Consider the following 26,785-nt stretch of genomic DNA (forward strand, 5'->3'; position numbering starts at 1 on the left):
AACGTTAGAAAAAGAACTGCACGGTACAACACACAACACAGCTAATAAGGTACGAATGCTTCCTCCATCTTGGACTCCATCCAGCTCTCCGTTCCCACAAAGGTAAGCACTGTCAAGACGGCTTGCTATTGGTCAACAGGTACGAACGCACAATTCAAAGTTCATTAAAGTTACAGTTGACACAATAGGTTTGCGCAGATATATTTTGCCCCTCTTAGCTGGCATTTTGCCCTGAAAATCGAATGGTACTGTGTGGGAAGGCCTTTACAGTCACTCCCCGTTGGATGGCATCTACTATGTCTCAGCAACATTCTGTAACATTCTGTTCATTTAACACGAGTCCCCGGGAGACATCTTAACATTGAATGGAACCAAACACTAAATATCCAAACACACCCTGCTTCACAAGGCATATATAGTGCAGTACATCTGTGTTCTGCATGACCTGTGAATGCTCTGACTCCTTCCAACATTGCGTGATCATTTATGTTTTATTATGTGTGATGTCAACCATAAATGCCTCTTTTCATGCATAGTGTGTGTGTGTGTGTGTGTGTATGTATACATTTTTTTACCCCAGGCACACGGAATCACACTGCCGTCAAATCATGCTTGTTTGCCTTCTCTTTACCACTCTCTGTCTGTTTTTTTTTCATCTCTATTTTTACCTTTCTCCGTCTATCCACCCCTCTGCATCTCTCTCTCTCTCTCTCTTTCTTCATACCTGTCTCTCTGTGCCTCTCACCCCTCCATCCTGCCTCTGTCACTCCGTGTGAATCTCTTGTCTATCAATCCTAATTCACTCTCTTTATTTCTCTCATTATTCCTCTGTTCCAGCAGTCTCCCCTTCCTCATCTTGCTCTCTCCTTCTCTCTGGAAAGGCTAACCTACTTACAACACAGCTGTCTGATGAATAATGGAGGAGAGACAGTTACTATCAGCATCTCCATCAGCCTTTGATCTCTGCTCCTCTCCCCTTTCCTCCTGCCCTTCCTCGCAACTCCTAGGTGTCTTCTCGCATCCTTTCTCCTTTTAAATTCTCTCCTCTGTTTTTCTTTCATTTGACGGTTTGTGCAAAAGTAAGACAAATTTTACCAACAAAACCCCCTCATAAACATTTTTGTGATTTTGGCTGGCCAATTGTGAAATACGGTATTCTGATATTTAAAGGGCAACTTTGGTATTTTTCTACCTGCACCATTTTCCCATGTTTTTGTGTCTACTTGACTAATGGGGACAACAATTTTTTAACTGGTCCAGTTTTGCGTGAGATCCTTGCAACCAGCAGCTGCGAAATGAGCTGCGAGGGCAATTGCAATGTAATGTTACGTCCACTAAAAGTGGATTTTTTTCTGGCCACATGGGGGCAGCAGAAACAACTTGTGGACACAGCTACAACATATCACCACCTTTTAAGTCAACCTTGTTAATAAACAGTTGCTTATTTACACATCCAGCATTTATAGACTAACATTATCATCAACAAGTAAGGTTTCTGCTACCTGGCAATGTAAGATCAATATTCACCCGCTTTTAGCTCTTTTTGGTCACCATCAACTACGAGTGACCGCTTTTTACATTATCACATAGTTTTCACCTTGTGATTTGATACATTGTTATAGCAAAAATATATAGTTGCTTTACAGGAGAGTATTTTTGAGAGAGTGGTACGTAATTTGACATTTGTCCCTCACTGTAGCGCCATGGCGGATGTTGCTTGTCCCATCTCTCCATCCGTTCAGGTTCCACTCTGTCAACCAGGTTTCACTCCCACCTTGTCAAATACCGACGCTCGGTCAGTGCCCCTCTACGCTTAATACTGGTGCCAGGTGGCACCTTTTAGCTTCTGTATTCGGCTCACCGAGCTTTCAACTAACAAAACACAAAAAATATAAATATTGTCACGTCAGCCGCTAATCACGTGACTTGTTTGTCACTTGCTAGTCACGTCAGTATTAGTCACTCAGTAGTTACTTGAGTTGTTAGTCAGTCAAGTTAACATCAGCCATGATATTTTCCTGACCCTAACTAAGTGGTTTTGTTGCTTAAACCCAATTTCCTGTGAAAACGGAAGTTTAATATGCATATAACGGCCGGAAACTGACACGTCCAAAATTCTGCATAAAAAAGATTAAATATATAAATATAAAGATTTTATAAAGGGAAAAAATGTAATTGGGAATTAATCAACTGCTAAACCGTGATAGCCAACCACTCTTTACAGGCTCATCTGGGGCTGGCTGGTAGACAGTGGCTGATCTTGGACTGCATCATGCGAATCATCCCGTTTCGACTGTATTTGACAGTCATGTAGGTAAAAATCTTATCTGGCATCTTATTGTTAGCTTTCTCATTTCCCTTAGTCGTCATTTACTGCAAAGTTCGTGTCACCGCTTCCTTTACATGGTGATTGTCACAGGTGGCAACATCAAGTTCTATAAAGTGAAGCCAATGCCGAAGTGCCTTAAACCTGCATTCTTGCTAATGGCAGGTAGGGGGCGACTCCTCTGGTTGCAAAAAGAAGTCTGATTGTATGGAAGTCTATGTAAAGATGACTCTACTTCTCACTTGATTTATTTCCTCAGTAAACATTGTAAACATGAGTTTATGGACTTAGTCGCTAGTTTCAACTCTACTTTAGTACAGCATGATGTTCATTTAGTAAATTATGGTCCATTTAGTTTAAACAGACCATAAAGCAGGGTGTGCTTTAGGGCGGGACTACCTTGGGATTTAAAGGTCGCTACCAGGACATCTTTGTCTGCAAACTTGAACCCTTTCTCAGTGTGTTTTCAGTTCATGAAAGGTAATTGTAACATTTTGGACATCTACAATTATCTTATTCAGCATTTGGTTGCATGTAGCTCCACCCTCTCATGTCACTTCTGGTTCCAAAAAAACAAAAATGGCAACAACCAAAAACGAAGTTGCCAAAGTTGAGGCTTCAAAACTGTAGTCCATAAACAAATGGGTAACGTCGCTTTGACAACATCCCCAATGCTGTACCGAACAAATAAACACATGAACATTGTTCACATAAGATACATTTTATGTGACTCTTTCTCAAACCTTCCCCCTCCACTCCCCATCCCTCATGTCCCATTGATCTCTCGCCCCCCCCCCCCCCACACACACACCCTTTCACACATTTCTTTCACCAGTATCTCTGCTTACTGAGCTGAAATAAACCAAAGCCATACACAGTAACCACAAAAATGCAGTCTTTATCTTTCAGACAGTTGGTCTGTTTGTGTTTGCCTGCCGGTCAACATGTTTATTTTGCAGCTGCTGTCTGAGCTACAGTGGCGGATTAAAGCAAAGAAAGCAAAAACTCCAGGTCGAAGACGGTTTGACATGGAAGACGTAGCAGGCTATACCGGCTGCAGTTAGAGTTGGGTATGTGAGTGTCAGAGTGAGGGCAGACAGTGTGTCAAGACGGTCAGAGGACTGCTGAGCTCAGTGATTCTCTGTTTGTTTGGGCTCTGGATATAAACCAGTACGTTTTGTATGATGGTGTGTGTGTATGTGTCTGTTGTTAGGGGGGGGGGGGGGGGTTATATAATGCCATTTAAAGGTATGAGCGGGTTATAGGTCAATATTTGTATTCATGTTTTGTGTGGCTATGCCTGCATGTGTATGTGTGGGTGGATGTATTATTCATGTTGTGGGGTCATAAATCCAACACAGTCACATTGTGGGGACTTGACTAAATTTTCAATTTAAATTTTTTTGTGAAGACTTAGTTTAAGGTTAGGGTTTAGTAGCGTTTAGTAGCTTAGGCAAGTAGCGGTTATGGTTACGGTCAGGCTGAATGTCTGAGAAATGAATGTAAGTCAATGTAATGTCCTCTAAAGGGATTTTAACTTTGTGTGTGTCAACGTGTATTTCGTACGTTGTGGGGACGTTAATGTGTTTACAAAGTTGTGGGGACTTGCTATCCTTTTGGGGACAAAATGCCCTTCCCATTATATTTACATTTTCAATCATTACATTTCAGGTTGAAGACTTGGTTTGAGGTTAGGTTAAGGCTAGGTTTAGGTTAAGGTTAGGTTAGGGTTAGGATAAGGCAAGGTGCAGGGTATGGTAAGGTTAAGTGTCCAGGAAGTCAATGTAAGTCAATGTAATGTCCCAAAAAGTGACCTAAATAAACGTCTGTGTGTGTGTGTGTGTGTGCATGTCAAAGAGAAAGAGTGAGAGACAGAGATGCACAGTACAAAATGTGTTATCCTTTGAAGTCACACCACTAGCATGGCTGATAAAAATGGGTTAAGAACTACCCAAAATCCATGAAAGTATAAAGGAATCAGCCACGCGAATATCTTTGAATGACAGCTGTGCACATCTGCCTGCATGCTTACACGCAGCCCGGCTGTCGGCGGGCAGATTCACCGAGCTCCAAATCCTATAGTCCACTTTTTCAGCTCACAATAATCAATACATCAGTGTTGTAAAAAAAAAATAAAAAAGGCTCCGGACTATATTTATGTACAAATACGACATATGTCAAGTGTGACTGGTCAATGCGCAACAGTTTTCCAGCTCACGGTTCATTTATTTCAACATTGCCGTTACACTGGCACCTTCTGAGCATCTCTCAATGCTTTCTCATTGTGCTCCTTAACCTACTAACCTTTATTCACATCTTCATCCTCATCTTGCTCCTGCTCCCCCCCACACACACACTCTCCCCAAACACATTTTCACCTCTCCCCTGCCTCCTCTTTCGCCATAGATTTAATGTCCTATATCGATTAACAGGCAGCAATGATGTGTTTCCCCTTTCCCCGCTCATATTTTAACCAGCAGCTAATCAATACAGGGAGGCCTCACAGCAAGGACATATGCTCACTTATAGCAAAGGATTAAACTGTGAGTGTGTGCGTGTGTAGCATGGGGTTTACTAGACGTGTTAGAATATATGCATTCATGCATGAACGGGTGCTAATGGGCCTTGCATGTGCAAAAACACATGCAAACACATACAATATTTTGAATGTGACTGTACTGTAAACATTCTGCAAGCTTCTATAAAGCAGTCGGGTCATGTTGGACGGGAAACCTGACAGGTGAGGAAAAACATCCAAATAATTTAAGGGTTAAAAACCACCACACAATACCTAAATGCAATGCAAAATTCATAAGCATTTTCATCCACATGTTCTTTTCTGAGCATGTTTGTAGTTTACTCTCCTGAATGATGTGATTCAGAAAAATTGTAGTGCGTATATGTGTGTGTCTGTATATATATAAAATTCTGTAAAACAATGATGATGCTTTGATGATTCATAGCGCATGTCCAGTATATCATGAATATTGATGCATTGTTAGTATTTATATTGTTATCTATGTGATTCAAATAAAGCATCTTGCAATATATTAATAATAATGAGTATTGACAATCCATTTTCAATCAGTCTGTATGTTTTATATATATATACTGTATATATATATATATATATATATATACATATATATATACTGTATATATATATATATACACTGTATATTAGTGCTGGAATACGATTACAATTTTACATCGATTGCATGATTTTCTACGATTAATCAATAATAAATTCAAAAGTAGTGTATTGCGCACTTTTATTTTAAAAGTAGTGCTATATGAACAAAAGTGCAATAACATTTGGTTTGCAAACACTTGAAACAAATAAGATGCTTTTTATCAGCAGTATTCCCTTTACACAGTAGCAGTTAAAATATTTCTTGTAAATCTCAACTTAAACATTAAATCAAATCAAATATAAAACCAAAGCTATTATAGTTTGTTTGAGGAAAACAAGTTACCCTCAGAGTCCAGAGCCACGATCATACCATTATAACAGGCACCTTCAGAGCAACAGCAAGTTAACATTCATAAATCTGTTTTCTTTTTTTTCTGAACAGGTACCAGTAGAAACATTTTTCTTTTATCAGGGAGCAGCATAAACAGTCTATGTTCAGTAGCAAGTGTCCCTGTTAGAGTGAGGTGAAGTGGTCGAGCACAAACAAAAGTACACAGCTGGGATTCACTGTGCAGGGGGACTTTTTAGTCTGTGAAGTCCATGTTTGTACTGGATTTCCTTTGGAGAATCTCAGTCAAAAAGAAAAACACTTTCAGTGATGCAGGTTGAGTAGTTACACAATGACAAAATTAACTTTATTCATTCCTCCCACCCCAAATGCTCTCATTGGTTGAAACGCGTGATGATGCTCATCCCAAGCCAATACTGATCAACATCCCAGCCCTCCTGTGACCTATGGTTTGTCTGTATGTGTATTCAGAGCCAGTGAGCATCGGACTTTCAAAATAATACGTTAAACGATAAAATAATTGTCGCCGTTAATTAATTAATGCGTTAACACACCCTAATATACTGTGTGTACATATATATATATCAGTTGTGGAGACATATTTTGAGCATTTACCTAAATTTAAGTAGAATACTAAAATATACTCTATACTATACTGTAACTTACTATGTAATATCTGTATATATATACACACACACACACAGTATATTACGGTGTATATATATATATATATTAGTGATGATACAGTTTGTATGTACAATATAAGCATGTAAAATAATGACTAGTTCAATATTTTAATGGAGTAAAATATTTCCATCTGAAATGTAGTGCAGTAGGAGTGCAAAGTACCATAAAATGGAAATACTCAAGTACAAGTACCTACAAACTGTAGTACAGGACTTGAGTAAATGCATTTAGTTAAAACCCACTGCTGTATGTCAGATAAGTACAATAATAAATAATAATATGTGTGATAATACCAAAAATAGTTGTTGGTAATCATGACAAAATCACTACTAGTAGACCTACAAATAGTAGAAGTTCTCTAGTTGTGCACAGCAGTCAGAAATAGCCACATTTTGAAAGTATAGGCAGAAACCATTTTAGAGGAGGCACGCGCAGGGCAGATAGGTGGAGCTCGTGCGCAGCTGGTGTCACTCATCAAACGAGGGAGAGAGAGAGAGAGAGAGAGAGCGAGAGAGGCCGTCGTGTACAGACCAGAGGGTACCACAGGACACTGCTGCTGCTGGACCTCAACAACAAGCAACCGACATTCCCAAACTGCCTCGCGCACCTCCTCGACCCTTCCTCACCGTCGCCAATTTCACCTTCGGATACTCCGCTACTCGGACGTAAAGCGGCAAGTTCAGAGTCGAATACGACGAGGCTTATTTAGCGTTATCGTGTTTATGGGCTGTGTTTGTCTCCCGTGAACGCTCGGACCCTGTGAACCGAAGCGAACGGAGCAGCGCGAGGAACCCTTTTTTTGTACTTTACGGGGAAAGCTACGTTCATGTATAACGTGCACGGATTGTTAAGGACAGACAGTACTGGTTGTGCACAGAGGAGTAGTCTGTCCACTAAATAGACGGTTCGCCAGGCTGGCTACAAGGATTAGCAAGCGACACGAGAATTACATAATATCATTCTTGCTACAAAAAAAACAAAACAGCGCACAAACTGCTAGCGGGTGCGACATAGGACCCGTGTACGGCCGTAGAGACACGGGCTGTGGACGCTGAGGTCATTGTAAACTCTTGAACACACAGAAGCCTAATGTTACCGTGGGTCGTTTCCTCTTTTGAAATCTGTGTTGCTACAAAGTAACGAGGGCTGCCGCTCCAACTAGCACCACTGTTAAGTTAGTGGCACTTGTAGCATTTGCGCTGTAAGAAGAAAAAAGACGATAAAGAAGACAGCAGCCGTTATCTAAACTTCCGGTCGTGCTAAAACGACATAACGGACGGCAACGTTTGGCAGTAAAACCGCCTGTGCTCCTCCCGAGGGCTGAGAGGTCACCGGGACCGGCCATCTCTTTTTCTCTCCTCCCCCTCCTCCTCCTCCTCCTCCTCCCATCAATCCGGTATGAAGATGTGAACTCTTTCCTCCCTCCCCTTCCTCTTTCTCTCTTCGCTGTCCGGGACGCTTTGATCTTTTTTCTTTCTTTCTTTCTCTCCCCCTTATTTGGTACAACGAGATCAAAGGGCGACTCCCGCCTCTCGGGGGATGTACGAAAGCGTGGATGTTGTGGGTTTTAGCCCCAGCCCGAGCAGCCCTAATCCCGGCTCTTTTCTGAGCATGGACTACTACCACCGACCCCCGGGGCTCGGGCCGGAGAAGGGACTGCTGTCCGGTGTGGGAGGACTCCAGCGTCCATTCGGAGTGTCCCTGATGAGCGGCAGACACTGGAGCGGATCCAGTCACTGTGAGTGCAAAACATCATTTTGGGACTCGTAACACAAAGTGACTGCAGGGGACACCGCAATTAGTCAGTGTGGATAATTTAATTTGTTGAAGAAATACCAAAGGGGTGGTGGTGCTTGTGCTTTGAAATGTGTTGGCATGCATGGGCTCACTGGTTCCAATTGGGACACATGCCAGCCCCCTTTTTTTCTATTTCCAGGTGCCCCACAGCCTCTTTTCACTCCACTATTAACTAACGTTAGATGGGGAATAAACACACCGTACTATACTGTAGTAAGTAGTGTCATTCACTTTTACTTCACCAGCCTGCTGCTCTGCATGTTTCCTTATATACTCTTGATTGTTAGTGGCTCACAGCATTCAGGAGCTGGTTCCACACCAGCTACTGGTCGTGTTTACATCAAATGGATATTTCTACATGGAAAAATTGTGATGTCCCATCTCCTCTTAGGTCATTAATGTAGCTGTATGTCTGGTGCTGTACATTATACAACTCAAGGGTTGGGTTTATGTTTTCAGTGGAGCGACTCGAATGACCTCGGTAGGTCGAGCAGCTGGCCAGGCGCTCATTTACCAAATCTAGCCTTAACCCCTCCTGACCTCAAGCTCGGTGCTTCTCGGCAGCAGAGAATGAACCTCTGAGTGTTTACAGCGACTACGCGGGCTTAAAATGCATAAAGGGTTCGTAGCTGAAACGTTTAGTCGATTCTTAAATTGGTAGATTGACGGAAAATTTATCTGCGACTGTTTTGATAATCAATTAATCCACCAAAGTCATTTTGCAAGCAAAACTTCCAAACATAACCTGTGTAACATAGTGAACTGATTGTCTTTGGGTTTGGGACTGTCGGCCAGGCAAAATTCAATCTTGAATCTTGGGCTTTGGCTAATTTTGATTGGTCATTGTTTTATAGACCAAAACAATCAAGGAACTTATTGAGAAACAATAAATGGCGTAATCAATAATTAATATGGCAGTTAGTTACAACCCTAGAAGCATATAGTATTACAGGTGTTATGTATACTAATTTAATTAACCTCAAATTAGAGGGCATACTTTATCACAATATAAATATTACTATTCAAAATTAAAAGAAAATGTTATTTATGAGCATTATTTTATGACTTTTGATTAATAAAACAACTTTGCACATTATGAGTTGACAATGGCACCGTCCAAATTGTTTCAGTATCAATTTTTGTTTTGGCCTGTTAGTCTATGAGACAATTTATCTCAGTGTTCCTGGGTTGGAAAGTGGGTCATTGTACACACTTGCCTTTCATATTTCACGTCAAAACTATTCATACCTGCAGCAATACAAATTTGCGACTGTTGCAGCACCATCTCAATGAAAGGTAGATCCGTGTAGGATCCTATTGACCAAGAGCAGCATGAGGCGGTCTGTTTGGGCAAAAGTGTTGTATAGCCTAATTTACTGTAAGCAATTTTAGCAAAATGAGTGAATTTGAGTTCCCTCTGGTAAACAGTTAGGCCTTGTAAATGTCTAGAGCTTTTATTGTGAAAGGCATGAACGGAAGGGGGTCAGGTGCCAATCCCAGCATGCGTTGGCCGAGAGGCATGGTGCACCCTGGACCGGGTTGCCCGTCTATCAAAAGAATAACACACACACACACAGGACCACCTTTCTGCAAGTTGACAGTGCCGGCCCCACCACCAGTGTCACATGCTGGAGACAGTCGGCCCCGGTGTGAGACAGTAACCCAAGGGTGAGGACGTGGTGATGTCACTGCGGGACATGGCCCTTGCGCAACCGAGTTGAAGTCATAAAAAGACGAGCGAGAGCAGAGGAGTGGACTCTGGTCGCCCGGTGGGAAAAGAAGAAGGAAAGAGAGACGTGTAGAAGCGAGAGGGGGGATTGCTCATAAATTCAAGCTGTAAAGACAAGGAGGATTGCCCCCAGTATGTTTGTGTGTGTGGTTGGGGGGGTGGGGGTCTTTGTGCGTGACTGGAATGAAGAGTGCACCATGCAGGTTCAAAGGTCAAAGGCCGTACACAGACGCAGGCATGCACACACACATTCAGCGCCTGCTCCGGCGACATGTAAGCAATGGCCTGGGGGATAGTGGTTCACTGTGTGTGCGTGTGTGTGTGTGAGTTTGGGTGTGATCCAGTGCAATGAGTCACCGACAATTGGGAAGTGACCTACATCTCTCCCTCTCTTTATTTCTCCTTCTATCTGCCTCTTTCTTTCCTGTGTCAGCTGCCCAGTCATCACTTCTCCACACTGAATGACCTCTCTTTTCTGTCTGCTGGAGACACACACACACACACACTCTCTCACCCACACTCGCAGTTTGTCTGGGAATGTGAGGGTATACTGACCAAGTTTGACCTGAGTGTGAGTGCGTGAAAACGGGAGGAGGAGGGACGGTTGTGTGTCAGCGTTTGCGTCTAGGTGTCTTTATGTTGTGTGTGTGTGTGTGTGGGATCGTCGGATGACTGCTAAAAGAGCGGCAGTGGAAAGCTGGTTATTAATTCATTTGCTCTAGTCAGAGTCCTCTGGCATGGCACGTCCTCGTCTCTATTTGACTATGAAGGAATTTCTTCTCTCATGTCACATCTTCTCAACTCATATATTTATTAGAGACGGGATAAAGAAGAAAGAGAAACAACTATGGCTGCTATTGTGGCACCGTGTAGAATTCCTAAAACTTCAACACAGCATCAATACAACAGCACTGCACGGGCTGCCATTGCTGTTTGGGGTTGCATTTCCCTGTAGTGTGACTTGCATAGGGTCGCACAATTATGGGGAATATTCAAGGTTGAAACTTTCCATGGCAATTAACAGGAATTTATATATAGTTTGTGGGAATTGAATAGAAAACAGGAATAAAATGGAAATATAGGGGGTTGTTTGTCCAGGCTGTATTTAGTGTGTTATGTCCATAGACTAGTAATCGTCATGACGTCACCCGTTGGTTTGTGGACTGCAGTTTTTGAAGCCTCGGGTTCGGCATTTTGGCGGTCGCCATCTTAGTTTTTGCAACCAGTGAACGTAAGTGAGACGGTGGACACCGCTCTGGTAGCGACCTGTCAATCACAAGGTAGCCACGCCCTAAAAACATACTCTGCTTTATGGTCTATTTGACTCTAAATGGACCATAATTTACTAAATGAACATCATGCTGTATTGAAGAAGACTTGAAACTAGAGATTGAGACCATGAACTCATGTTTACAATGTTTACTGAGGTAATAAATCAAGAGAGAAGTAGAGACAATCTTTTATTATATAAACTATTGCAATAATGGATGTTGGGATTAACCGATTTGGCCATAACGGTGATTATGCAAGTCACTGTTTCATAACCATAAGGACTGAAGAAGCTAGATAGTGTAGGAGCAATGTAACTTTGTAAAAATAGTTTTGGTGAGAAACTTGAATAAATCCAGTTGTGTGAAGATGTTTCCACAGCAACATAAATAGATATGAGAGAGGAAAATATGACCTGTTTAACTTCCTAACGATAGCTCTAAACAGCTTATAATACCTAATTAAAATTACTGATTCAAAGATTTTTTTATCAATATATATTCAATCTTTCATAATTTGAATTGGTTTTATGCAATTCACCACTATAGATGACTTAAAGTAAAAGGAAATAGTTGATGATAATAAATATAGTTCATCAGCTGAAGTCCTATTAGAAATGGACTGAAGTGAGATGAACCGAGTGAAAACGTCTCATTAGATAAAACAAATGCTGACAAAGTGCACAATTTACGGTTGAAAAAAAGGTGATCAATGTATCGTATCCCAACTCAAGTATTTTAAAGTTTTGTGATAATATTGTATCGTTACTGAAGTATCGTGATAATGTCGTGTCGTGCCTTAAATAATAGAAATAGAAATAGATATAAGATTCAATGGCAGATTAATCCTTTAGTTAATAGATGATGGCCTAAATAATAGCCACGCTCATCAAACTTTAATCAAAGTCCATGCGCTTATTAAGTGTTGTTAGTTAGTTGGATGAAAGTCATTAGCAGTGATAACGGATGTCAGTGAGACTTAACAGCGTCTACAATAATATGTTTGAGAACACCTTGTTAACTGTCCGGGAGGCAGAAGTCGGTGTCGTGATCCGAGGCCAACCTCTAAGCTGAGAGAGCATGCTCTCTATTCAGGAACTGTCCGCTGGCGCAAAGCCAGGACCGCCCGGGGAGACCATTAAACACTAGTTCACATCAGATTTGGAAAAACGACTTACCCCAGCGCTGGCTAACATGTAACGTTGCGATCTGACCAGAGGACACAGATCGCCGGCTCTGCCCTGGAGCAGGGACGGCCCAGACTTTGAAAAGGTTTTAACAGTGCTTTATTTGTAACCCCGGGCCAGAGTAAACCCCAAGCTTAGTGTTAACGTCTCCAAACAATCTGTTGTTAAAATTGACAGTCACTCGTCTTGACTTTCCCTTGACAAATGTAAGGCAGCTGCAGGTGTCCCCGTGATCGTGCGCAGCATTCGCTTTCAACTGCATTTTGTTTCGCATTCCTGCGTCGCACAATGACAAACATCTGACCTTGCCTTTCACGTTGGGGAGGCGTAGAGAGGAGATCCAGGCCGTGATAATGGAAGCGGTGGAGGCGGCCACTGATTCAAGACTGATAACGCCCAGCGACACGGGCCACCACAGGGACAAACCAAAAGACATATCTATTCAAGTCATCGTTTAAACATTTCGCCTCAGAATCAAGATCTACCCTACCTACATCAGGGTAACTAGTGATGACACGACACACAAAGATTCTGGAGTCTATTCACCGATGAGATTAATTTATTTATTAAAGCTATTATCCTTTTTTGATTTTGAGTGAGTCACAAGGACGAGTCACCAATATTCCTCTCCGTTAAAGGGACAGTCTGGTTGTTCTGAAGCGGGGTTGTATGAGGTTCTTATCCACAGTCAGTGTATCACCTACATTAGATGAGAGACAGGAGTACCAGCACAGGAGCAAAGCAATGTACTGCGGGGGGGGGGGGGGCACAGTCTTATTTTAGACACCTAAAAATCAATATCAGTTTTAAGTGTACGCTATATTTAGAGTATTTCACAGTAAGAGAAGAAGAGAGCATACTCACTTTCATTTCGGTTCCCCGTCAGAAAAGGACAGTCTAAAGCGGTGAACATATTCTAAATGTAGCGTACACATTTATTTTAGCTGTCTAAAAATGTTTTGCTGCTGTCCCCGTCACCAGCAGTGCATTGGTACTCCTGTCTTTTTCTCCATACTGGGGGTGTGCCGACCGCCATCTACTGTATCTCATACTAACCCACTTAAAAAATAACCTGAAAGATCCCTTTAAAATACCTCATCCCTCATATCAAAACACAAGAAAAAAGTCTTTCTCCGAACCAAAACCTACGGCTAAAATACGCTTGGAAATACGAGGCGAAGAGCAGAGAGAAGTTTAAAAGAGGTCAGACAGCGCTGACGGGGGAACTGTTGGCTAGCATGTCAGTGAGAGGAGAGCAAAGACAAATAGAGGAGAGAGGGGAAGATGGAGGGATGGTATGATGGCCGAGGAGGAGGAGGAGGAGGAGGAGGAGGAGGAGGAGGAGGAAGAAGAAGAGGAAGAAGAAGAGGAAGAGGAGGAGGAGGAGGAGGAGGAGGAGGAGGAGGAGGAGGAGGAGGAGGAGGAGGAGGAGGAGGAGGAGGAGGAGGAGGAGGAGGAGGAGGAGGAGGAGGAGGAGGAGGAGGAGGAGGAGGAGGAGGAGGAGGAGGAGGAGGAGGAGGAGGAGGAGGAGGAGGAGGGTCGCCTCTCTTTATTTCTCTGTGAGTCTCTCTCTCTGCTCTATGTAAACAGAGCAGGCCAGTGGAGGGGATTTGAATCTCCTCCATAGTGGAATGTCTGGTATGGCTACTAAAGCAGGGGGAGGGGAGAAGTGTGTGTTAGGTTAGGAGTTGTGGCTGGTATCTTAATCTGAAGAGTCACCTTAAAATGGGTCGCGGTCCGTCTTTGCCTTGTCTCCTAACAAAGATAACAAACACTTTGACAAAATCAGCAGCGGGATGTTATGCTTTACTCACCACACAGCTGCTGGGGTGCAGCCCACTTGAACCAGGGTTACCATCGTGAATTAAAAACTGAAACCAAAAGGAAAAATAATGAAATAAGCAGTGAAAATGTATTAAAACTCAACAATATAGACTTTATTACAATCGTCGTAAACATAACCCATTCTAAGTGGGTTAGGGAGCAACGTTGGGTTCAGTGATCTCGCTAAAGGACACTTTGACATGCGGACAAGAGGAGCCAGGGATCGAACTGTTAACCTCGTGATCAAAGGCAAGGCCAGTTTATTTATTTAGTTCATTTCAGCAACAAGCCAACTCAAAGTGCTTCACATAAAACCCGAAAAGACCGAGTGCAAAAGAAACACATTCAGGTGAATACAATTTATAAAAAAAATAAAAAAAATACATCCATCCATCCATCCATTTTCCACCGCTTATCCGGGGTCGGGTCGCGGTGGCAGCAGGTCAAGCAGGCCGACCCAGACCTCCCTCTCACCGGCAACATGTTCCAGCTCATTCTGGGGGATCCCGAGGCGTTCCCAGGCCAGCTGGGAGATGTAATCTCTCCAGCGTGTTCTGGGTCTTCCCCGGGGTCTCTTCCCAGTTGGACATGCCTGGACAACCTCCAGTGGGAGGCATCCTAATTAGATGCCCGAACCACCTCAGCTGACTCCTTTCGACGTGAAAAATACAAACAAGCTAAAATAGATTAAGTGTAAAACTGTGCAGTGTAAGAAGGGATTTAATAAAAGGCAGGGGCAAAGAGAAAAAAGGACAACCCGCTCTACCCACTGAGACAGAGCCGCCCCGAAACAAACTGAAACTACTGAGAACATTCAAACTAAACCTTTCTGAAAAGCTGAAATTAACTTTACATGAGCAAATTGACTAGAACTGAGCTAAAATGAAATCAAAAAGTCAAAACTAAACTGAAATTGAAAAGTTAACTAAAAATTACCACCATGACCTTGTCTTGACCTGACATGAGTAGCAGTAGCATTTACCGGACACAAATAATTTCATTAAAAAAGGTTTAATCCCACCACTGTAGTTAATTTGACTGTGTCAATGGCAACACATTCCCTAACCAGACCCACCCGCCCGTAACCTTGATTCCCACCTCACAGCAGCAATGCGTGATTAAGAGATTAAGAGTTGGGATTGGATTAGCGTTTGATGATACAACATGGTATTGAGTACAAACAACATATTCCATACAGTAATGATTTAAAAAAAATGGCACCCAGCAAAAGTGAAGCGCAACATAAATGATTTCAACAAAGATGAAGCGTTCTTTAAAAAGTCTTGTCTTGCATTCAACGTTTGACTCATCCAGCTGTGGTATCAAATGTAAACATAGACAGTAGTGCTTCAGGCCTCTCTGACATCCAATTTCTTAAAGAACTTTCCCCAGGGACGAGGAACATTTTGAAGAACTCATTGTGTTTCCACCACCGGGACCAGGGTCTAATAACGTTCTGGGGACATTTCAAGCCTCCAAAGGGGCGCTGGATCTGGATCCAGCGCCCCTTTGGATTATTATTATTGTTATTATTTTTGAACTTGCGGTGCGGGATTTGCTGGGATGACCGTTACTGATTGGTGAAAAACACACACAGCGCCGCTGCTTCAACTCCTGTACCGCTTCATTCATAAAACAAGGAATTAATCTTGTATCAATTTCTCTTTGTTTGAAAAGCAGTGTTAGCTAAAATTACCAGGAACTTCTTGGTGGAACTGCGTCTTTTGTATCGAAAGGGAGTGTGTCCTTTACCATCGCCTAACGCATCATATTGTTTGTACTGTCTGCACGAAGACAATGTGGATTGCAGTACATATTTTGGATAAGAATTCTATACAATACAAGTACTTTTTTTATTTTTCACTATGCTTGCAACATTCAAAACAAATACGATAAGTTCCAAAGAAGGTTGTCATTACAAAGGTTACAGACAAATTGAACACAGAAATCAAACATTTACATGGTTCGGAGCTCATTATGCCACCTTCTGTGTTCATCAATGTTTCCATTTCTGTTCAACAGCTCATTTGATTTTGTCACATTTTTGTGTGAGACAGAGACACAGCAGGCACGAGGCATATGTTGTCATATTTTATGACTTTATCACCCTAACAGAATGGGGAAAATATAGTTTTGTGTCAAGTATTATATAAATGCAAACAGTTTTTGACCCCAGTAAAAATGCCAACGAATATGGATTGAAGCAGAATATTTACCAGATAAAAACATGTTGTGAATTTTGGAAACGATTACATTATCTATTTTACCTGAAGTTTGACGTTTGGATTTTGGACTGAGACAATATCAGAGACGAGGAGTTTTGAACTATTCATTACATCATTGTAGCTTGCTATTTACCATACAGACATGTATATGACATAACATAAGTATTCCTTTAACCACCGTGACCGAACCAGTTGAAACTGAGACTGTTGGTACGGAACTGTGTCGGTCCTGGTTGGTCCAGGGCTTGATAGCCTGTGCCTGTACCAGGGTTGCAGGAACAAGTGGTTCTGGATACCACTGAAGAGCTGTTCCTCTGAGCCGGCTCGCTGGGAAACAACGGGTTCCTTTTTAAATTAGATTATGTCTGATACAGCTGATGGCACAAACATGGCAGTTGGTGTTGAAAATATACCCAAACCTGAATCATATTTGACATTAACCACAATGGATTCAAAATCTTATGAAGTATCATCTGGGCTACGTACGGTGACTACAAAAAGAGTGATCCACTCTGACGCAAAACCTCTGCTAATTTTGTTCTGTTTTTCGGCTCCTTTCGCAACTTGTGCAAAGTTTATTTTTGGGTTGCATTACACATTTACAAAAGAGCTAAATGTGAGTGTTGATGCTGTCATCTATGACTGATGGCTAGCTCACCTCCATCCATTCACCTGACGCGACCCCTTAAACATTTGGCGCGGTTTCAAAAATATTCACTTCCAATAAATTAATGCAATATTTAAATATTCCAAATCTAATACAAACCAGAGAGATGTTGATGTATGAACACAATGTTTCCCTCCCTCCATCTCCTCCCGCAGCCATAGAGACTGAGAGCACGAGTTCGGGAGAGGACCTCCTCGTCCCCAGCCCGGCCTCGCCTCCACCTCCGCCCCGCATCTACAAGCCCTGCTTTGTTTGCCAGGACAAGTCCTCAGGATACCACTATGGAGTCAGTGCCTGCGAGGGTTGCAAGGTAAGCAGCCAAACACGTGAGTGGGCTAAACTTACACTGACACAACACTCACTCTGGGTAACGGCTAACAACTATTTTGACATCTGACTTGCTTTGCTTAATCGATTATTGATTGGACAAAACTATTTCATTTTATTCAAAATTCAAAACTTATCCTTCGTCTTCTTGTAAAATGCTCCTTTACTACAATAAAGACATGCAGCCATGCACTGAGAAAAAACGGGAAGTATGTGACTAATATGAATTTGATCAGATATTGCTCAAGTTTCTGTTGTGAAGAAATAAAGGATTCTTAGACCATCTCTGAGTGACATCATGAAATATTCCAAAACCTCCATAACGTTACGTTTACACTCCAGTGTCTCTCTGACCTCATTTCAGCTAGTTAGCTTTATCTGCCGTCTTTTGGGTTCATTTTGCCAGACAATGACAATTGTAATTCAAGGCACAGGTCAAACTGGAGCAACAAAATATTTGTCTTTTTGCCGTTGACTACTGTACATATTTTTTGGGGACACCGGAAGGGGCGGGACTTAGCCTGTCCGTAGGTAATATTTTAAACCGGGCTTCACCGTGACAAATTTTACGATGAGGGTTGCTACATTGCTTCGTGACACACTTTTAGGAAAAAGTCACAGACTGCGGGAATGTTTTACTGAAACAAAGTTGCGATTGGAAAACAGCCACCACTAGTACATTTTACCTGTTGCCGGTTTCGTTGTCAGTTCGCCATTTTTTCACTCCAGAAATAAAGCAGACGGCATCACTTCCTGTTATTCATTGCGAGAGTTACACAAGGCCGACTCGCTGCCCCCCACACCATTTGTAGACGTTGCCACAACGTGCGCCGCGCTAATTGTGGAACACGTGTCGGCTGCACCTAGAAAAACCTGAATGAAAAATAGTTACGTGAGACTACTGAGTATTTGCATAATGTGTAAGCGGAGAGGTTGTGACCTTTGCGCCTCCCTTGGGATCTGTAAGCCTCTTTGCCTCATCTAATCCCACACGCACACTTACACAAATAATCTGTGGATGCAATTAGTATCTGCTTTGATATCTGTGTGTGGGCTTTTGTGCGCTTGTGGTCATGTCCTTTTATAACACGCGCTGACCTGCTTACCAGCTGCTCGGCAACAATAAAATGTGTTTGCAGCAGTGATCATGAAAAGTGCCAGTTTTGGTTCTGACACCAAGGTCGCTCCCGTTTTTATTGCACCTCCAAATGTTCTGTCCGTTCCCCTGCCAGTCATTGCCTCCATTGTTTTTTTTCTTCTCTCCGCGTCAGGGTTTCTTTCGGAGGAGCATCCAGAAAAACATGGTGTACACGTGTCACCGAGACAAAGTGTGTGTCATAAACAAGGTGACGAGGAACCGGTGTCAGTCCTGTCGGCTGCAGAAATGCCTCGAAGTCGGCATGTCCAAGGAGTGTGAGTACGGTGATGTGGATGCGGTGCCATATTTTTTAGTTTTTTTTGCCAAATCAAAAATACAGATTTTTCACCTGTAGTGCTATTTATCAATCTAGATTGTTTTTCTGTGAGGTATCTCTGGCCGTAGAGCTTTTTGTCTTCTCTCCAGTATAATGGGATTATATGGTTCGTGGTGCTCAATGCGAAATTACAAAAAAAAAACATTTGAAAAGCTCAACAGCCGTGTCTCTTTACGGAAATTTTCCTCGCAACAAGGTCTGTGGATTACCGGGAGTATCCGGGTCATGATTATTTAACACATCTCTACGCCTCTATGCCTCCAAAACTCTGCAACTCGCACCAAAACAAGGTCGATCAATGAATAGCACTACAGGCAGGAGATAATATATTTAGGATTTCAGGGGTGAACTGTCCCTTTTTAATTTTTGTTGTCATGCCCTAATAAAGCAGAACCTAGTGACTTCAAGCAGGCAGCACAGTGTTTAAACCTTGATATTTGTCTCCCTCTGGTGGCCTTCCTCAGCTGATACATGCCCCACAAAACCACCAGCATTAACTCATAATAACCAGCGTCTTGCATCACTATACATCATCTGTGTTTTTTAATCTTAAAGGAGTAATCCAGAGATTTACTGTCGGGCTTCTATGTATACTTTGTGGATTACTCTTCCATGCACTTGCAGGTTTACAAAAAAGAATGGGCAATTGATGCACAATATATTAAATCGCTCCAAATATTCTTCTTTTCTCATAAAGTAATCTCTTTCCATTAGACCCTCACTGCCTAGGATTTACAAGAAACTAAAGGCTGGTGAGAAGCATGTATGAACACGACAGGAGAGCTTCCAAAGAGCCGCGTCACTCTACGCAATTTCATTTAGTGAATTTTCTGCTTTTAACTTCCGAGCTAAATCTTCCGATCTTTCTCCACTCCCACCGTCCAGTGGTGCGAAACGACAGGATGAAGAAGAAGAAGGAGGAGAAGCGGCAGGGGGAGACGGAGATCTACGTCCTGTCGGCAGACACGGAGCAGATGATTGAAGGAGTCCGCCGGGCCCACCAGGACACCTTTCCCTCCCTGGGTCAGCTGGGAAAATACACCACGGTACACAGAGCAACACCAACACGCTTACTTTAGTAAAGAAATGCAGAAAGATCGTCTTAAAGTTACTTTGAGGAACTTTTAACTGGTTATAAAACAGTCTCAATGTAATACTGATTGACTGAGTAAACTAGACCATCAGCGAGAAGATTGACTATTTCTACATAGTTCTCCTCAATGCTTGTTATCGGTGCCACCTGGGCAGGTTCCACGTGAAATCAGACGGAATCATGCGTGTTCACCAGAAACGTCCTCGGCTCAGATTCCAGAGACCAGCCCACCGCCGACAGACTCAGATCCAGCTTCGCTGTCACACGCCTGCTGCAGTAAAATGAGATGTTTTCTTAAGGGACTCTGGTGCTCAGAGACACTACCGCTTTAATCAGCCAAAATCAACACAAAATGAAAGTTCCTTGTAGTAACTTTAATAACTCTCACTACAAAAACAAATTCAAACCTATAATGCTGGTTTTCTTACTGTTTGTGTCTCTCTGCCTTCTATCCCCTACCTGACCCTGAACCTGCAGAGCAACAGCTCGGAGCACCGTGTCGCTCTGGACGTCAGCCTCTGGGACAAGTTCAGCGAGTTGTCCACCAAGTGCATCATCAAGACGGTGGAGTTCGCCAAGCAGCTCCCCGGTTTCACCACGCTAACCATCGCCGACCAGATCACCCTGCTGAAATCCGCCTGCCTCGACATACTGGTGAGTTTTCTTTGTCACACAGAGAAACAAACGAAGAGAAATGTACAGTTGTGCTACAGCGGGAATTTATCTCCTGTTTCAGATTCTGAGGATCTGCACCCGCTACACCCCAGAAAAGGACACCATGACCTTCTCCGACGGTCTGACCCTGAACCGCACACAGATGCACAACGCCGGGTTCGGACCTCTCACCGACCTGGTGTTCTCCTTCGCCAACCAGCTGCTGCCGCTGGAGATGGACGACGCAGAGACGGGTTTGCTTAGCGCCATCTGCCTGCTCTGTGGAGGTACTGCACCTGGTGTTTCTGAGGAATATGAAATAAAATAATGAATGATAGAAAACCGTGAGGGAATGCAGAGTTGCTTTGGTGTTTAGTGCTGTGGTGGGAAAATAAACGTGTAAGGACAGGAATTATTTTGTCTAATAGAGATGATATCTGTACATACATGTTCTGTGTTCCTACTGATATATTTAATGTGTTTTCTGTGTGTGTGTGTTTGCAGACCGTCAGGATCTGGAGGAGTCGGACAAGGTGGATGTTCTTCAGGAGCCGATGCTTGAAGCCTTGAAGGTTTGAAAACATACTCATTATTATTAGAGACGCACCGACCGATCGGCTGCATTGTGCGGTTTTCAGTCTCCACAGTTACACACACACACACACACACACACACACACACACACACACACACACGTCATCAGTGTGAAAAGTTCTTCACAATTCGCCACAACTGTAAGTCCAAAATAGGCCGTGGAGGAACAGCCTTAAAACATCTGGAACAACTAACTTATTACACCTTTTATACATAGGTATTATACTTCTAATAATATATATCATTACACTTATTATATTGTTTTTCATTCCCACCATGCTGCTCACAGTAATCACGGTGAACGGCTCGTCTGCTAACAGCACAAAGTCTGTTAACACAGTCCGACTTATAACGGAGAACTGCTAACGGAGGTCACATTGACTTGCATTATGCGTTCAAGCTCGACTCACTAAATATTCGTATTGGCCGTAAGAAAAAGTATAACTGTATCATGACGTGTTGAAATGTAATCTTGTAAAATTTAGTTTTTTGGCGAGAAACTTTAATAAATCCAGTTGTTTAAAGGATGAGGCAATAAATAATAGATATTAGAGAGGGAACTATAAACTGTTTAACTGCCTAACACTGGCTCTAAGCAGCTTATAATATATTTATTAAAGCTAGTTTTAAATAAAAATGAGTGCTGGGCAAGTTAACGCGTTAATTTCGCGTTAACGCATTCATCAATTAACGCCGACAATTATTTTATCGCGCGTTAACGCATTTTTTAAAATTTATTATAATTTTTTATTTATTTTTTTAATTGAAAGACAAGAGACAATACATAGACATAACAACAAGAGGATGAAAGAACAGTGGGATAAAAGCCAGCAAACATCCTGTAGTGTGTGTGTGTGTGTGTGTGTGTGTGTGTGTGTGTGTGTGTGTGTGTGTGTGTGTGTGTGTGTGTGTGTGTGTGTGTGTGTGTGTGTGTGTGTGTGTGTGTGTGTGTGTGTGTGTGTGTGTGTGTGTGTGTGTGTGTGTGTGTGTGTCCTTGAGCCTTTTCTAAAATGGGGAAAAAAAATGATCTCCGTGGTCAACTCAGCAGACACTTACACTTTAGTGCACCTATATGCTGAGATTCACGGTAAACACATTCAAACGGCACAGATCGGGAGCGAGCGAAGGACTTTGAAAGTTAGCGGAAAAATTTATGTGAGACAACATCCGGTTTCTTCAGACGAACATCCGGTTTTCAGAATAAGATGCCAACAAAGTATGGATTATATTCACATTAAGTATAAAACATGCTACCTGCATCTCGTGAACCAAACGTTATTGCCCTTTTGTTCATATAGCAGTACTTTTAAAATAAAAGTGCGCAATACACTACTTTTGAATTCATTATTGAACTTTGCCATAACAATGAGATTAATCGCAAAAAATCCATGAGATTAATCGCGATTAAATATTTTAATCGTTGCCCAGCACTAATAAAAATACAATTATTTATCATTTACTAATAATTTGAGCTGTGTTTTTATGAAAATAATTTCTATAGATGACAATAATAAACAAAAATATTTACAGTGACTCAGGATGGTTGAAAATGTTTGACAATGTTTAAAAAAAAAATGGTCTGTCTGAAAAATGATATCTCTTAGAAAAAAAGAAGTTCCTTATTGTCAACAGATGTTATGAAAAGACACTCAACACTTTCTGACTTTCCCAACCAGTCTGTGGCCTGTTCGTTCTTACTTTAGGTGTGTATGTGTAGGGGCGGCCGTGGCTCACTGGGTAGAGAGGGTCGTCCGGCAACCGCAAGGTCGGTGGTTCGATCCTTGGCTGCTACGTGTCCTATGCCGAAGTGTCCCTGAGCAAGACACTAAACCCCTAACTGCTCCCCGGGCGCTTCGCAGCAGCCCACTGCTCCCAATAAGCTAGGGATGGGTTAAATGCAGAGGACAAATTTCGTATATGTGTAAATGTATATGACAATAAACTTAAAACTATCTTTAAAAGTACATTTGTTTTAGTTTCATAATACAGGGCTTAAAAAGGATTAGTAATACACCTGTAGTTTTAAAGCAAACACAACAGGGTGTGATTGAGTCTAAATAAACTACAGTGTGTGTGTGTGTGTTCATGGTATTAAAAGAACAAACATGTCACCCGGGGCAACAGTGTGGCTCACTGATGTGATTTTAGTCGTGTTTGGACAGCCATGGAGCTCCAAGAGTGTCAGCGTTTGGATTAACACACAATTTATTGTTGGTTTTGTTCTTTTCAGAGGATTAGTTGGCATTAAAAGAGTTCACCAGATTTATGCTACAAAGGATGAATTTAATGATTTAAGATGATTTTTAAAATGATCACCATATAGAGCAGAATTAAATAAGAACACAACAGATACATACTTGTATGTATTTGTTTTTTCTACTGTGTTTATTCAGCAGTGTCGTGGCAGGCATGAGAATACTGTGAGTGAGACATTAAGCAACAATCAAAAGTCTGATCCTCCAGTAAAACACACACATCATTTATTATCAATAGAAATATTTAAATTAGTCTGAAACAACAACAATATATTAATCCACCAAACGATGTAGAAAGTTGTCCAAATGATGAAAATGAGAATGTTTCAATTCTTACACTCAAGCATCAGTGGTTAATGGTATGGTAAAATAGCTGCTTTACCAAGTATATATATTTATTTATATTCATACATACTAACAAAAACTTTTCCTCCATGTCTTCGTGTGTTGGCACAGCTCTACGTGAGGAGGAGGAGGCCCGAGAAACCCTGCATGTTCCCCAAGATACTGATGAAGATTACTGACCTCAGGAGCATCAGTGTGAAGGGTGAGACACACACACACAAATTACTTGGGCGGAGCTACAGGCACGGGTAACGAGGTTAGACAGTCCGTTGCCTACAGTGTGACATATTTCCGGTAACAGCAACTTTTAGGTAGCAAACAAACAGCGACCTTTCACCCGGGAGGCCGCTGTTCATTTCCCGTGGGAAACGAGAAGTTAACGTTGATTTATTTGTCATGTAATGTAGTAACATCACTTCCGTGGTAACCCAAACGGCAATCTTTTCCCGAACAGACCTAAGTAGCTTTGTTGCCTAAAACTATCGTTTCCTAACCCTAACTAAGTATTTCACGATCGTTTCCTAAACCCAACGTAGTATTTCACCATCTTTTCCTAAACCTAACTCAGTATTTCACCATCTTTTCCTAAACCTAACTCAGTATTTCTGTTGCCTAAACCTAACTGAGTTTCCTGTGAAGACAGAAGTTTATTTTGAAAAGACAGTATACATTAACGAGCGGACATTGACACGTGTTGCCAGACTTTCTTAGGAAAACGCATTAGAAACGAGGAGGAGCTTTTCGTTAGACACCATATAAACCGTCGTATGAGGATACGTTGCACCACATCAGGTTCCCCACATGACGACTTGTTCTCTCATCCTGAACTTTTCTCCCACAGGAGCGGAGCGAGTGATCACGCTGAAAATGGAAATACCCGGCTCCATGCCTCCTCTCATCCAGGAAATGCTGGAGAACTCTGAGGGACTGGAGGGAGGGAAAGGAGGAGGAGGAGGAGGAGGAGGAGGAAAAGGTTGCGGAGGAAGCAAAGAAGAGAACGAAACTGAGCCCGGAAGCCGCCATCCCAGTCCTCCGCTCAAATCGGTTTCCTCCCCTCGCCGGAGCCATGCGCCCCGCTCCCCCTCTTCCCCCTCCCCCTGAAGCTTGGCGTGAGGTTGAATGAAAGCTGTGAAACTCTGCTGAGAGGACCGGATTTCTTTTCAGACACCATGGTTTTATACATTAAATGCAGAAAAATAGACAGCATTTCCAAATGCCTAAAAGGTTAACTATACGCCGACCGTGTGAACCTAAAGGAAGGATTGCCGAGAGACTGAAATGTGGACGGACTGATGATGAGGATTCCCTCTTAAATCACGCATTCACTCCCTCATGAAAAGTCATGTATAGTTTGCAGAATCACTGTGTTATATATATTGTATATACAAAAAAAGAGGACTGAAAGAAATTATCGGAGGGAGGCGGACTTATACAAGAAGTTATTTTCCTAAATGTACATGTGTATATACTGTATTTCCCCAATACAACTGTAAAGAGTTCTTCCTTCATCCTCTTCCTCCACCCCCCCACCCCAAACTTCAGCTTTCGAAGCCTTCACAGACACATCAGGGAATAATAGTAACCCTTGACATAATTGTCCTCCACAGAAAGATCAACATTTATCAAAGACTTTTTACAGCTCGAGACAAATGCGTTACATCTGTAAGTAAAGACGTGTTTAGTTTGTCTTCAGATGTAGCTTGAGCAACTCGAGTGACTTCACTGTGAAACATCAGGCATTTAGATTTTAAAGTAATGCAAAGTCTGCTCGGCGGCGGCCAACCTGCGATAGTACAAGCGGCAATGGCAAGAGTCTACCCATCGGTTAACAAACCCCCCGCCGTGGCGCCAGAGCTGTTGAGCTCAGCAGGATTACAGGTGAATTAAGGTAACGACAGGTGCTGCCTACACATGTACACGCTGTGTTTTTGGTTTTTCGTGGTCCACACTGTCGTAGTCTGCTCACACAGTGCCATTGTCTCACCACAACATCCATCACTCCACCACTCGTTTTCAGTGTTGTCCTCTTTGATGTACGGTGCAGTAAAAACTCATTGGAAAGTATGAAAAATACAGGGAGTTCAATAAAGATGTGGGTTTTCTTCTGTCGTGAAGAAAGGAAAAACTGTTCACTGTGAAATACCATGTTGTTTTTTGATACTCACATTATCAGGTTAAAATGGCCAGAAAAAAACTTTTTTTCTTTTAAGTCGTACAGATTTTTAAGTAAACACACACGAGCAGCAGAAATGATCCTTTGGATATGGTGTGCAAACATTTGCCTGTTTACACATCCAGCACACAGAAAGCAACATTAGCATTCACTTGAGGTGGTTTTCATGGCTAATCTAATGAATATATATACGTCAAATCACGCTCCTTTAGCTGTATTTCTTTACCTACTCCTGGGGAAAATATCTGACTCTTTAACGTCTACATTCTGACCTATGTTTACCAGCTAGTTGCTAACATTAGCTGTCCGGCATTTATTTTTTTGTTCTCATACAACGAAACTGCATTGTAAATTACGTCTCGAGGGAAACGTATATTGTTGCAGTTTACAATCAATTTTTTTTCGAAGTATCACAAATGCATATCTATCAACACTCTTTTCTTTGTTGCAACTGGATACTACTCTATGGCCTGAACTTTTGCACTGAATGGGCGCACTTTGCCTTGCCTGAACACCAGGCTGAAGTAGGTCACGCTTGCCCTCGCAAACTCACACTTTGCAAGGTTTACCATGAGCCTTGCCCCGCCAAATGGGTGATCAGTTCCCGGATACGCTCCAAGTGGGTTTCCCATGTGTCAGAGTAAACCACTACATCATCTAAGTAAACTGCACACCCT

General features: G+C 42.2%; 1 protein-coding gene across 1 annotated transcript; it reads left to right on the plus strand.

The window, feature by feature from the left end:
• The first annotated feature begins 7,014 nt into the window (after positions 1-7,014).
• Positions 7,015-26,065, plus strand: LOC142939543 (retinoic acid receptor alpha-A-like). Its single transcript, XM_076082732.1, has 9 exons — positions 7,015-8,233; positions 17,348-17,502; positions 18,791-18,932; positions 19,880-20,040; positions 20,565-20,741; positions 20,824-21,028; positions 21,246-21,313; positions 24,047-24,137; positions 24,777-26,065. Exons 1-9 carry the CDS (start codon positions 8,035-8,037, stop codon positions 25,034-25,036), a joined length of 1,458 nt encoding a protein of 485 aa, XP_075938847.1. The 5' UTR covers positions 7,015-8,034; the 3' UTR covers positions 25,037-26,065.
• The last annotated feature ends 720 nt before the right edge of the window (positions 26,066-26,785 follow it).

The sequence above is a fragment of the Anarhichas minor genome, unplaced genomic scaffold, assembly GCF_050575085.1.
Source record: "Anarhichas minor isolate MPS153535 unplaced genomic scaffold, ASM5057508v1 ptg000007l, whole genome shotgun sequence".
Taxonomy (NCBI): Eukaryota; Metazoa; Chordata; class Actinopteri; order Perciformes; family Anarhichadidae; genus Anarhichas; species Anarhichas minor.

What these genes read in the sequence shown, in the direction of transcription:
- LOC142939543 (XM_076082732.1), top strand. Translation starts at nt 8,035, where the DNA reads ATGTACGAAAGCGTGGATGTTGTGGGTTTTAGCCCCAGCCCGAGCAGC. An exon ending in CTGGAGCGGATCCAGTCACT is followed by an intron (nt 8,234 to 17,347) that starts GTGAGTGCAAAA and finishes CTCCTCCCGCAG; the next exon opens with CCATAGAGACTGAGAGCACG. An exon ending in AGTCGGCATGTCCAAGGAGT is followed by an intron (nt 18,933 to 19,879) that starts GTGAGTACGGTG and finishes CCCACCGTCCAG; the next exon opens with TGGTGCGAAACGACAGGATG.